Here is a 13,571-nt window from a genome sequence, read left to right on the forward strand (position 1 = left end):
CAACACAACAACCAACACAACCAAAAACCAACAGTTCAAAACCCTGCACCTGCACCACCTCCACAACCAGCACCACAACCAACAGTTCAAAACACTGCACCTGCACCACCTCCACAACCAACAGTTCAAAATCCAGCACAGCAACAACAAACAGAGCAAGGACATAAAAGAAGTAAAGAAAAAGGAAACCAAGAATTCTTAAAAAATGCTAAAGGAAGACTATGGTTACTCAGATACTATTGACTTTAGTGACAGATATAAAAAGCTATTAAAAGTTCAAGGAAGGAAATATTGACCCGAACCTATTTTAGCTTTATGGCTCAGCATAAAATCGGATATAATTTCAAACCTGGAAAATACAAGCTCGCTAAGGGATATGATTTAATAGCATATCATCCAAATGACATGACTGAATTTACTCCGAGATATTTGGTGTCAGAGCTAAATGACAATTCAACTATCTTCATGAAACGCATAAAAAATAGAGACGGAACGAAAGAAGAAAGGGTTATGAATGCGGATGACTTAAATAGGGAACTTGTTGAAAACGGTCTCGAAATATGAAATGCCAGCAGATGAGGTACAAGAAACTCCACAGGAAGAAGTTCAGATACAACCAGACATGAAGAAATAGTTTCAGCAACAACAGCTAGAAGAGCCTGAAGGAAACGAACAAGTCCCTCCTTTGGAAACTAACTTCACAGAACTAGATGAAGATTTGGAACAGCCGAAAAATCTTGACCTCAACAAGAGTATGCGGAGAATATGGAATCTTTCCAAGAGTCTAAGAAAAATTCGGCTGACATAGTAGAAGAATATCGAAAAAATGTTCGCCGACATACAAAAGACTCCAACATCAGATGAAAATATTCAGCATAGAATGGAAGAACTGAAAGAAAATGTACACAAATACAATAACCCTTTTACTTACGACCATATAACGTTCAATCTTTTGCTGAACTCGGTGAAAATAAAAGGTTAATTTCAACAAACATATAGAAATGAAACATTGTTTAAAGTTCATTCAGAACCTAACCAAGATGGAAACAAACCTACTTTTGTTTCTGCAGACTATGGAACTACAATGAGATGGGGTCATAAAGCTAACCCGGATAGGTGGTTCATAAACTTACAACCACAATTCCAAGAAGTTGTAGACGCAATGGAAGTCAATGGTGAACCAGATATAGCTGGTATTTTCAGCGCGGCTTTAATGCCATTGAAAGATATGAAACATGCAGATATTTTGGACCAGTATGAAATGAACATGGCTGATGGAAAATATAACACCTGACGTTCTAAACATTTATCTCAAAGAACTACACAGAACCATAAGATGGTATATTTGGTGAAAGTTTAGAAAGAAAGTTAGGGAGACAGAAGGAAGAGAAACCTATTGTACATGACCTTGCAAACGAAAGTTTACAAAATGTCATAAAAACTTACTTTGCAGACAATGAACCGAGAAGGGATGAATATTTAAGAAAACTCAAATGGACAGTACCAAATGAAATGTTAGTATTGAAAAACATGTTCCTTGACAAAATAAAACCAACTACAGAAATAAATGACGCAAGACTGAAACATTGGTAAAAGCTTTCCCATTCACAAAAGATTAATTGGTAACATGGAAAGAAAACCAGAATGGCTACAAAAAACATATATTTGGAAACGAGCTTATTCCATATGGACAAGCTCTGTTTGAAGAGCTTGAACCGGAAACTCAGGAAAGAGTCATGCAAACAATACGCGAAGACTCAAATACAAACTATGACAAACTCTTTCTAGGATATAGGTTACCTGAGATGGGCGACCAGAGCCCAAAGGCAAAAAGGACATGGGAAATTTACAACATACTAGGTGAACATGAGGCAAAGATGCAACAACTTGAAGCAGAGGGCAAGTTACCAAAAGCGACACCAAAGAAGAAGAGAAGAGTAGAACAAAGTGAAAGTAGTGAAGAAGTAACTTCATCTAGTGAAAGTAGTGGCAATGAAGGAAAAAGAAGAGTTAAAAACTCAGCCAGGAAGAAAGTAAAGCTTGGTCCACGTGGGTTCTATTATGACACATAAATCCAACTATTCTATATTTTTACCCATATGAAATGTACGCCGCTCAGAATATAACGCCAACAGTTTTGGATGCCATGAATGGAAATGTTTCCGAATGGTATAACGAATGCGACAATGCCATTAGAAGGTCAGAAATAGTTCCTGGAACTTACGAATATACAACTGCTGTTTCTTATGGAAATGTAGGTGAGTTTGGAGAAGGTTCTTCAACAACAGTAGATATTGCTTGCGACAGGTTTCATATAATTTCTATTGACAACTCTTTCTTATACGTGGAACAAGACATTGAAATAAAACCTTCTGCCAAGTTGTTGACAAGAAAGGTTGCAATGGAATTTTCTATGTCGGATACCAATATGCTCCAGAAGTTTTCATGGGATATAAGATATATTCTAACTCTGACTTAGTTCAAACAGTAACATGGGCAAACTATGAATGGTTCGCTTTGAGAAACTCAGTACAACCACAAGCTAGAGAACAAACAGACCAGTATGCAACTATTGAGAAAATAAGAAGACTTGACCCTAACGTTCCAGGAGTTTATGTTAACCTTTCTGGTTCAGATGGAAATGCTGTCACTAAAGTAAAACTGAAACTTAGAGTTCCTTTGTCATCTTTCCTCATCTTCAGGTTTTTAAGATACTTGCCAAACTGGGCAGGAAAAATTTCTATTGAACTTACTCCAAGCAAAATAACTTAGTCATTGCACCAACACAAGACCCATTCACTCTTACAGAAGTAGTGGGAACAAATAAAACGTCATTCGCCGACTTTTGCAAAGACAAAGTTGACTTAGACTTTGGTTTCTCAAACCTCAACACTGAAGTAAACTATTATTTCAATGCTGCTGGAACTGCTTGGGACCCAGTTAAGTTCACATGCGAAAAATTTGAATGCAAGAGAATAGAAAGCAGACTTGCGTTTATATGTTGGACCCAGATATTTCAAATGCTTTAGCTGCCAAATATATTGCAGTTCCACTTATGTTCCCTATACACCAAATATCTGTCAAAGACTTTGCAGGTGAAGTTGGAAACCAAAGTGCTGACCCAGGTGCAAGAACAGATATTGCTTTAACAACTGCAATGAAACATGCAGATACTATGTTTGTACTGTTCAGACGAACTATAAATGACTATTCTTGTTTCTACAACCCGGTATTAAATATCATATAAACATAGATGGCAAATATTATCCAAGAGAAGAATATTCTACAGTTGAGGATATGAGGTCATACAACTTGACATTAGATGCTATGAACTTTAACAACAACTTCACAACAACCATTAACCCTGAAATGCAAAGTTCTATTATGCCATATGTGAAAGTATGGACTCATACAGGAGGTCAAAAAACTCAATATACAAATGGAGACCGTTCAAACTTTTGGCTTGGCATTCCATTTGCTGACTCAGAAGACTTTATGGGTGGTATTTCAACTGTTGGTACAGTTCAAATACAATATACTGGTGACAGAGACGGTCCAGAATGAATTGAAAGCAAAGAAGTTTACAAAACCAATAGCACTTTTCACGGAAGATGCTCTTTTGAAGATTCGTTCGATGAAACCTGCTGGGGCTCCTCAGATTGGCATAACGACAGCTTCCATCGAGCAGATTTGGCAGCAGGTCAGTAAGTTGTTCTTGAACTGACTTCTCTCCGTCAAATATTGACAGTACGCCAGTTTTGACATAATATTGTATTATAAACTTACCTTTAGAAATATCTGTAAGTTTTGAAGTTATATTTTTGTCTGCTTCAAGAACTTTCACCATTTCAGTTATACCAACTTTCTTTGCTTTATGAAAATATTTTGGTTCAGCAAAGACTGCTATTCTATAACATTTACCATTGTTTGTATAAAGAACTATTCTGTCAATGTATTTGTATTGTTTGTGTGTGTAAACTTTGTTCTGCTTCAATTCGAAGAGATACTCAAATACGTCCATCTTTTTATTCTAAGTAAAATGTCATTTCCGAAAAATAGAAGCGTAAGTGTTTCAAAAGGTTTAATGGCGGTGGCAGATGTGAAGTTAAATTCACCAACTCAAACAAACAGTCAAAGTGTTATTGTCAATGTCAAAGAAAGAGATGTTGAAGTGGGGAAACCATACGAAGACCAAGATGGTATAACAATAGTTCCTGTAAAAGAACCAACATACCCTGAAGTTAGCAGAGACTTAAGTTCTGTTGCAGATATTCGAAATGACTACCAACAACTTAAAGACAAACTTCAAACTCAGGAGAAGATTTGTCAAGCTTTAGGTATAATGTTAAACTTGGTCGAACACAACCCTGTAAAAGTGAACTCATATGTCATTGCACCTCATGAAGTTTTGAAAGAACTATTGAAACTTTTGACAGAGGCAGACGATATAAACATCAAAGAAATAGAACCCGACGTTAGTTGCTGTGGTGTTTCATATAATGTCATTGACAAGATATACGTTATGAAAGGAGGTGAAACGTTGAACTTAAAATATAGTTTCCCAGACGTTATAAAAAATTTGACGACCACAACATTTCATTAAAATTTATTTGCTAAGTAAATGGCAGAAGATATAATGGTTTATACTATTACGACTAAAAACCCTGAGTCATATAATTCTATAACAACAAACTTACAAAGTCCTCAAGGACGATATTGTAAACTAACTTTAAACACAATGACGACTAAAGCCTGTTTTTGCTCTTTGACACCAGAAGATTTTATTGTTGTGAATGGTAAAAATACTCCTTTGAAGATACTTACTCAGATATACCACCAACAGGTTTTGTTGACTTATTTAATACTTAAGTACGGGTGTAACATGTGCTGCAACTAGAGCAGGTTTCATTATGTTTGGATGTCCGACTGAGTTTACTATAAACAATATGAGCTATAATACAAAACTTATATCTGGTTTTTACTACCAACAGTTTCCTATAACAGGAAAAGGTGTCATACAAGGAATGTCTGTTCCATTGACTTTAAGTACACCTATTTTATATATTGTTTCAAACTTAGGTTCAAAGTGTTATTCGAATGTCGACAGAAACTACTATGACCAAAAGATACTTATGCGTATAAACAATACTTTCTCTGCTGGTTTGCCTATTGTTCATTCGAATGCAGAATTTTCAACCTTAGTGAACTCAAACACTTTGGCAAGTATAACGTTGACATTAGTTGACGCAAACTTTGTTCCTGTAAAACTTTTATGTCCTATGTATTTGTCAATGACGGCAGAAAGTTTCGAATTGGAAGATGCAACTGGTGAAAGTATTGTATTACAAGAACAACTTCAACAACAAATAGCTCAAGAACAACAAATGCAACAAATAGCTCAAGAATAAAAAAAATATTTTTTTTTTATTTTTATAAAAATGTACAGAATAGATGTTTCAGATTTTTATGACTTCCAAACATTCAGAAATATGTGTCCATTTCGAGACTATAACAAAGCAGTCGAGAATTTGAAACGTTTAGTCATTTATGTTGACTCTGCCCCAGAATGTTATGTTATGAAAGAATGGGATGTAGTCTTTAACAAACCAAGAGCAACAATAGTTTCAGAACAAGAATGTAGACAGAAACTTAAGAAAATAAAAGTTGTACAAGTTGGCATGAAGATGTTAGATGCTTGGGATATCTTATTGTCAAAGTTAGAAGATTTTTCAGTTCGAGGTATAAAGTTCTATACACCTTCTCCAAACTTCTATTCTATCTTCACTGGATATAAATATGAACAAGTAGAATGGAAAGAAAATATTATAGAAGCTTGGTTAGACCATGTCAAAGAAATTATATGCAATGGAAACGAAAGAGTCTATGAGTATATCTTATGTTGGTTTGCAAACATCTTACAACATCCAAGTGCTAAAAATGAAACTGCTCTCATTATAATTGGAAAACAAGGAACAGGTAAGAACACATTCTTTACAGATATTTTGTGCAAACTGTTAGAAGGTTATTCGAATCCGAATATGACAAACTTAGAAAACATCTGCGGTAAATTTAACTCTTCAATAGAGAATATGAAACTTATAGTATGTAACGAACTTCAAAGTATAGATACAACAAAAGTTTTGAACTCAGATGCTTTGAAGAGTCTTATAACAGACAAAGTTGGAGTTGTTGAAAGAAAATATAAAGACCAAAGAGTTTGTGAAAATGTTGCAAACTTCATTATGGTTTCAAACAATGCTGTTCCGATGAAGTTAGAAAGTTCTGACAGAAGATATGTAGTTGTCAGAACGTCAGATTCTCATATGCAAGATACAGAATATTTTGACGACTTAGCAGAAACTTTGACATCTGACTTTTACAACCACTTGTTCTCATATTTTATGACATTAGATATTTCTAAGTTCAATCCAAGACAAATTCCACATACCGAAGAGAGACAAACATTGTTAGAAGCAAACAAGAGTGTATATGAACTGTTCATAGATGAAACTGACTTTGAGTGTTTAGATGAAAGGTCATTGTACGATTCGTATAAACAATATTGTCAAGAGTATGGTTATATGACAGCGTCTAAACGAACATTCTTGGCAAATGTCAAAAGTCTTTTAGACGTACAGAATGGTGTATATACAAAGAAAAATTTTTCTGAGTAAATTTAAAAAAAAATATTTTTTTATCCGATAGAAAAGATGACGAAATTCATCTCAGTAAACAAGTACATGTCAGGACTTAAAGAAGAACTAGACCCATTCACATATTTGAATGTTTACTTCTACCATTTTGAAAAGTCTTCATTCAGCAAAGTTTGGAACATCGAACCAGTTAAGTTTGCTATTGTGACTAAAAATGGTGCGAAATTTGAAGACTTAGACATAGAAGGTTTGTTAACAGTCAAAGAAAGTTTTGACAGAAGGTTCTCAAACCTTAAAGAAGGCAAAGCATACAAACTTGTTATACCTTATGAACCAAAGAAAGCAGACGACTATGAATATTATGAGTCTAAGATAGTTGAAGTTCAAGGTAAATTGGGTAAAAAGATTTTAGAGTCTAAGCCAGTGTTTGCTCCTAAAGAGGAAGAGAACATTGACATTGACCCAGAAATGTTCTAAAAATAAAATTTTATTTTTACATGTCAAATTTCTTTTTCTCTGGAACTGGTTCTTTCTTCTCTTCTTCTACTTTCTTTTCTTTCTTTTCTCTCTTCTTCTTTTCTGGTGGAGTTATGTCAAACTTCTCAGAACCATATTTTTGTAAAAGTTCTTTGTCCTTTAATAGCTCTTCTATTCTGTTTTCTATTTCATCTTCAAGAACAGCGCATGTGTCTTCTTTGCATTCTAAGAAGTTTTGTTGGACTTCATCTCTCCAAGAGGCGTCATCTCTGTCAACAAGTCTGTCATTGACAAATTTTAAGACTGCTCTGCTTAATGTTTTATGGTTCTTGTCATATTCCCAGAAACAGAACTTTAGAACAAATTCACCTTTCTTGTTTACACTATGTAAGATTTTATGGTCGACAGATGTTTTGCTGTCAAAAAGTTTGTCTCGAATATAGATGGCGAAATCGCTAGACATTTTCAAAAAGATAAAAATTTTAATTTTTCTAAAAATATGTTAGAAAAAAAGTTTGCTGACATTGACAAAAAATTTGAGAATGTTTTAAATAAGAACAAGAGGAAGTTGGAAAATGCTCAGATAAAACCCATACATGACAAGTTCTTATTTGCTCAGAATGGTATAACAGGTCTAATCGCACCGCCTGGGTCGGGTAAGACTTTCACTTATCTTAAAATGGCTGCACAACAACAAGAACTAGATGAGAAGAACCCATTCTATGAGTTAGTTGTCATTTGTAGTACTTCTGGTCAATTTGACCAAACCGTAAATTCGTTCAAAGATATTATAAAGAAGTCTAAGTTAGTATGTATAAAAGACTCTGAGTTGTTAGATTGGATAAAGAAGTACCAAAGAAGAGTTTTGAAGTACAATGCTATAAATGAGTATGTCAATTCGAAGTTTAAAGACCCAAATGAGGAAATGCAGAGAATATTAGAGAAGAAACACTTCAGAAACAAACAGAAAGAGATAGAATACATTTCGAAGAAATTGCAATCTTACGATTGGAAAACGTACCCTCATAGATGTCTTCTTATCTTAGATGACTTTGCTTCTCATCCTTTGTTAAAGAACAGAGAACAAGACATGTGTCGAATTCTTAAGAAGCTCAGACACTTTAACATCTCTGTTGTCATTTGTGTACAGACAGCAAAGAGTTTAAGTAAGGATGTAAAGAGAATACTTACTGACATTGTACTTTTCCCCGGATTGTCCGAAGACGATTTCATGGAACTTATGAAAGAGTCCATGGCAGGTAAGTTTGACAGACATGAACTATGGGAGAAGTACAAAGTCATACAAGACCCTCATACTTCTTTCAGAATTCATATCTACGCAAACAAAGTTCAAATTGTAAAAAGTCAAGCTTGAAAAATGTAAGTGTTTAGTCTTAGTCTGTTGTGGTTCTGCAGCTTTCGGTTCTTCTGGCTTTGGAATGGACTCGGTTGGTGGTACGTCACTCATCCGTTTGTGTCCTGTCGGAAGGAAGGACTTTTCCTGTCGGAAGGAAGGACTTTTCCTGTTGGAAGGAAGAGTTCTTCCTGTCGGAAGGAAAATTTTTTCCTGTTGGAAGGAAAATTTTTTCCTGTTGGAAGGAAAAATTTTTCCTGAAGGTCGGCCAAAAAGTTCTCAATTTTCGAAAATTTGAATGGTTTACGGACGGACAACTGGAAAAATTTTTCCTGTTGGAAGGAAAATTTTTTCCTGTTGGAAGGAAAATTTTTTCCTGTTGGAAGGAAAATTTTTTCCTGTTGGAAGGAAGAGTTCTTCCTGTCGGAAGGAAATTTTTTTCTTGTCGGAAGGAAGGACTCGGAATGTCGGAAGGAAGGACTCGGAATGCCAGAAGGATTTGACAAGACAATTTACCATCTAGAGCTACCTGAGCCATCTTTGGTGTCAAGCTTGAAAAATAAATGGTTCATTTACTCTACTTGTTTGAAGTTGTCAAAATACTCTGTTATTTTTTCTTTCAGTAGCGGTAAGTCTTCTTTGAATGTAAGTATTGTACAACCTTTAATATCATAGTGTGTTTGATGTAAAGTATCTTGAACTATTTGTTTCACATCTTCATTCGGTGTCATTGAAATCGGTAAGTTTTCGCGATAGAACCAATTTCTGTTAGATTTGTAAATCTTAGCAAGGTCGTAAAAGCTTTTGTTGTTTCTTCTGACTAAATGCAACATAACCATATCTTTATCTTCTTCATTTTCCATCTCTTCAGTATAAATCATATACTTATAGTTCTTTTCCTTTCCTTTTGGTACCGAACGTGGTATTCTTTTCTGTATGTTTTTGTCTTCTTTCATCATATCTTCTCTCTGCTTTGTACAAAGTTCGTCAAGTAGCATAAGTATGTAGATTGCATAACGAGGTGAAGCCCACATTGCTATTGAACTAACTAGGAACTTATGAACATATATACCTTTTAGATATGATGGTAAGTTTTGTCTGTCTTGGTACATCTTTTTAAGTTCTACATGTTCGAACTCACTGAGGAGTTCTTGTGTGCTTTGGTTTCTGAACCAGTCGTCTGCGTGTTTAGTATCTGGAGCAAAACATGCTGTCAAAATACTTTGCATTTGGTACATGTCATCCTTGACCGAACGAATGAGACGGAGTTGTTTGTTTAACTGAACCCACTCATATTCTTCATTTATGTCTTCATGAACGATAGCAGTTGTTGTGTTCTCGGTTGTTGACATATCTGTCTTTACATACAAAATAAAAAAAATATTTTATAAAAAATTAGCGTTATTTTTTTATTTTCACAAAAGACCAAAAATAAACGCTTTACATGTATTTTTCAGCAACTTCGTCAAATAATTTTATAGCACTATCTATCTCATCTACTTCAAACGTTTCTTTACCTTTTATGGGAGCACCATACATTTTCTCAAACTTTTCAAGTAGTTCTGTTTCAGCAGCTCTCATATCGTTAACAAACGCAACCTTGACTCTATTGACTATACTGTCATATCTTTGAGTTATATTATATGTTCTTCCTATCTTATATCTCTTTGTATTGAAGTCCTTTGGTTTCTGAACGATGTAAAGTAAGCCTTCACTGCAACGTTCCGTATCGAATGAACCATATGTTATGAAGTTATATCCAACAACTGGGTCTAACCATAACAAAACTATTGGTATAAGACTTTTGTCGATGAGATATGCTGCAGTTCCATAGAATCTTACAGATATCATCAGCTCAGGATTTCTTGTCAAAATATTCTGAGTAGAAGCATTTTTAACCCAATGGGATGTTTTCTTTCCAAATGGAGATAAAATGTCTGACAAAGAATATTTCTTGTATTTCTTTGAGTATCTTACGTTTAAATCACCAATTCTAACCATTTTGGTGTCATTGTCTATCTTTTTAACTGTTTCAAACTCAGTGTTTGTCATTTTCTGTTTCTTACATACAAAATAAAAAAATAAAAAAAAATAAAACTAACTTTATTTTTTCTATCTTGTATAAAAGATATGATTTCAGGGATTTTTTTTACGAAGTGTCAAAGTTCTCTTCGTAAAAAAATAACAGTTATATAATGAAATTTGGTCATTTTTTCACGATTTCAGGGATTTTTTTTTACGAAGTGTAAAAGTTCTCTTCGTAAAAAATAACAGTTATATAATGAAATTTGGTCATTTTTTCACGATTTCAGGGATTTTTTTTACGAAGTGCAAAAGTTCTCTTCGTCAAAAAAATACAGTTATATAATGAAATTTGGTCATTTTTTCACGATTTCAGGGATTTTTTTTACGAAGTGTAAAAGTTCTCTTCGTCAAAAAATAACAGTTATATAATGATTTTTGGTCATTTTTTCACGATTTCAGGGATTTTTTTTTACGAAGTGTAAAAGTTCTCTTCGTAAAAAATAACAGTTATATAATGAAATTTGGTCATTTTTTCACGATTTCAGGGATTTTTTTTACGAAGTGCAAAAGTTCTCTTCGTAAAAAAATAACGGTTATATAATGAAATTTGGTCATTTTTTCACGATTTCAGGGATTTTTTTGACGAAGTGCAAAAGTTCTCTTCGTAAAAAAATAACGGTTATATAATGAAATTTGGTCATTTTTTCACGATTTCAGGGATTTTTTTGACGAAGTGCAAAAGTTCTCTTCGTAAAAAATAACGGTTATATAATGAAATTTGGTCATTTTTTCACGATTTCAGGGATTTTTTTGACGAAGTGCAAAAGTTCTCTTCGTCAAAAATAACAGTTATATAATGAAATTTGGTCATTTTACTCGGCAAAAATATATTTTAGGTGGAACCAGGTCCCTCGGTCCCTCGGTCAACTAACATCTTTTTGAAAATGGTGACAACATGACATTTTGACAACAACACAGGCAGTTATGACTTCTTCGTATATGTTTCACAAGCGTTTTACATGGTATATGTTGTGATGGTTCATGACTTTAAACAGTTTTGTAGCTTCTATTTCTTCACGAAGGATATCAAATGTTTTAACAATGCCGAAGGTTTCTTTATATTTCTTCTTGACATCTGAAAGAAGGAAATCGTCAGCAGTTGGATAGTTTTTGTTCAGAAATGTCAACATGTCCATTTTATCTTCTGCTGGTTTCTCTACTTCTTTCTTTAAGTCAGCATAGTCGTTTCTCATACGTTCTATCTCTTTGACGGAGTAGTTATATTTCTTCATTGCTGCTTTACATTTTGAACATTGTGGGTTCATTTTAGCATTGTACATTGAAACCCTACCTGCAAGTATGACTAAGGCGTAAATGGTTTTCTTTAACTCAAAAGTTGCGGGTTTTATTTGTCCGTTCCATACTTTACCTCTTCTATCTTTATCTCTTATCTGCCATACACATTCAGCAACTAACGAAACAAAGTTGTCGTAGGTCTTAAACTCCTCCGATTTATATATGTCAATGAAATATACCATATCGCAGTCTTTGTGGTTGCAATGAAATCCAAGAAACTCATAGTTACTCTTACGTATGAACTTCTTTATTTCAACTGAGTCAGTTGGTCTGACTTCTATTTCATCGAATTCAGGAATAGTGAGCTTTTGTTGTTGTATTTCAGGAAGTTTAGGTAGATGGTCAATAATATCCTGCATTTCATAAAGATACTGTTCATTTGTTTCATCTTTTGCACTACAGTTTAAATCTCCTTGGAGAAGTTCCTGCTTTATCTTCTGGATTTCTGTTTCGAAAGTATATGAAGAAGGAATGAAGCTTTTCATCTCTACTAACATAGATGTTGGATTCATGACTAACGAGTTTGGTGCTGTTGTTGCTAACATGTTCTTACAATAAAAATAAAAAATATTTTTTTAAAAAAACTAACTTTATTTTTTATTTCGGGAAAATTCATGAGTTTTGGTTGAAAAATACGGTGAGCCAAAAGTGGCTCGACCTCAAAACAAGCATTTTGTGAAGAATATACCAACCGCCGGAATTCCGCGGGTTGCTTTTTATACAAAATTCAACGGGTGAAAAAACATGTATGTTCATGTTTGACAAAACATTTACGAAGAAGTCATAACTGCTTTCTCCTGTGTTGTTGTCAAAATGTCATGTTGTCACACTTTTTCAGAGAAGTTAAAATGACCGAGGGACCGAGGGACCGAGGGACCTGGCTCCACCTAAAAACCATCTACCCTAAAATATATTTTTGCCGAATTCAATAAAAAGAAATGGTTCATTTACTCACAATATTTTTGTACAAAACGACCCCAAACTTTTAACCTCTCTTCTGCAGCTTCAAATGCTATCTTAGCGAGTTCATATTCTCTAAATTCTCTCTTTAAATCTTCTTGTTCCCATTGGTCTAGTTCGTATGGAGAATCTCTATAACCAGAACATATCTCACGTTCATGTTCTATTTGTTTTTCGCACATTTTTCTAACTTCTTGTTCGAACAAAGGTTTAGCATTCTCTACTGTATCTTCAAGTTCTTCTTCATCTAATTTCTCATGAACTTTCTTGTCTATGGAGTCCATAATTTTTCCAACTGCTATGCAATATTTTGGAGAAGCCCACATTGCTATATAGTTTACAAGTCTTGGGTCTACATACGTTCCTCTAACCTGTTTGATTTCATCAGGAATTCCTGCATGAATTTTGTATAAAAAGCAACCCGCGGAATTCCGCGGGTTGGTATATTCTTCACAAAATGCCTTAAAATACTCTTCCCAGGACTTATTTTCCAACAACCTTCTAAAGTCTTTCCTAAACTGCTGACATATCTTTGTTGCATTTATATAACCATCCTTGTCTCTACGTAAGACTTCAATACCGTTGTAAGTGCCTTTTGTGAATGTTTCGCCATTAGATCTGTTCGTGAACGTTTTTGCTTCGACTGTCATTTCAGTTCTTACAATAAAAATAAAAAATATTTGTGGCTTAACCGTCGGACATTCGTTTGTGGCTTAACCGTCGGACATTCGTTTGTGGCTTAACCG

The 13,571-nt window shown here is 34.3% G+C and overlaps 8 protein-coding genes and 1 pseudogene across 9 annotated transcripts, besides 1 other annotated feature; 4 read left to right on the forward strand and 5 right to left on the reverse strand.

The window, feature by feature from the left end:
- The first annotated feature begins 1,027 nt into the window (after positions 1–1,027).
- Positions 1,028–13,571: part of a mobile genetic element that runs on past the window's edge.
- Positions 4,622–5,408, forward strand: TVAGG3_0151020 (annotated as a pseudogene). Its single transcript has one exon. A coding segment is annotated over exon 1 (787 nt).
- On the forward strand, positions 5,577–6,674 carry TVAGG3_0151030 (uncharacterized protein; the record flags this gene model as incomplete). Its single annotated transcript, XM_051224646.1, has 1 exon — positions 5,577–6,674. The coding sequence occupies one exon, from the start codon at positions 5,577–5,579 to the stop codon at positions 6,672–6,674; it is 1,098 nt and encodes a 365-aa protein (XP_051109632.1).
- TVAGG3_0151040 (protein of unknown function, DUF4108 family) lies at positions 6,711–7,130 on the forward strand (the record flags this gene model as incomplete). Its single annotated transcript, XM_051224647.1, has 1 exon — positions 6,711–7,130. One exon carries the CDS (start codon positions 6,711–6,713, stop codon positions 7,128–7,130), a length of 420 nt encoding a protein of 139 aa, XP_051109633.1.
- On the reverse strand, positions 7,147–7,440 carry TVAGG3_0151050 (uncharacterized protein; the record flags this gene model as incomplete). The annotated part of the gene is made up of 1 exon (XM_051224648.1): positions 7,147–7,440. A coding segment is annotated over one exon (294 nt), but the record flags the coding sequence as incomplete, so codon positions are not given.
- TVAGG3_0151060 (protein of unknown function, DUF4106 family) lies at positions 8,056–8,505 on the forward strand (the record flags this gene model as incomplete). Its single annotated transcript, XM_001297631.1, has 1 exon — positions 8,056–8,505. The coding sequence occupies one exon, from the start codon at positions 8,056–8,058 to the stop codon at positions 8,503–8,505; it is 450 nt and encodes a 149-aa protein (XP_001297632.1).
- Positions 9,057–9,836, reverse strand: TVAGG3_0151070 (KilA, N-terminal/APSES-type HTH, DNA-binding family; the record flags this gene model as incomplete). The annotated part of the gene is made up of 1 exon (XM_001296958.1): positions 9,057–9,836. The coding sequence occupies one exon, from the start codon at positions 9,834–9,836 to the stop codon at positions 9,057–9,059; it is 780 nt and encodes a 259-aa protein (XP_001296959.1).
- On the reverse strand, positions 9,925–10,536 carry TVAGG3_0151080 (organellar and viral DNA polymerase type B; the record flags this gene model as incomplete). Its single annotated transcript, XM_001296957.1, has 1 exon — positions 9,925–10,536. The coding sequence occupies one exon, from the start codon at positions 10,534–10,536 to the stop codon at positions 9,925–9,927; it is 612 nt and encodes a 203-aa protein (XP_001296958.1).
- TVAGG3_0151090 (organellar and viral DNA polymerase type B) lies at positions 11,514–12,410 on the reverse strand (the record flags this gene model as incomplete). The annotated part of the gene is made up of 1 exon (XM_001296956.1): positions 11,514–12,410. One exon carries the CDS (start codon positions 12,408–12,410, stop codon positions 11,514–11,516), a length of 897 nt encoding a protein of 298 aa, XP_001296957.1.
- On the reverse strand, positions 12,813–13,475 carry TVAGG3_0151100 (uncharacterized protein; the record flags this gene model as incomplete). Its single annotated transcript, XM_051224649.1, has 1 exon — positions 12,813–13,475. One exon carries the CDS (start codon positions 13,473–13,475, stop codon positions 12,813–12,815), a length of 663 nt encoding a protein of 220 aa, XP_051109635.1.

The sequence above is a fragment of the Trichomonas vaginalis genome, chromosome IV (genome assembly GCF_026262505.1).
Source record: "Trichomonas vaginalis G3 chromosome IV, whole genome shotgun sequence".
NCBI lineage: Eukaryota > Parabasalia > Trichomonadida > Trichomonadidae > Trichomonas > Trichomonas vaginalis.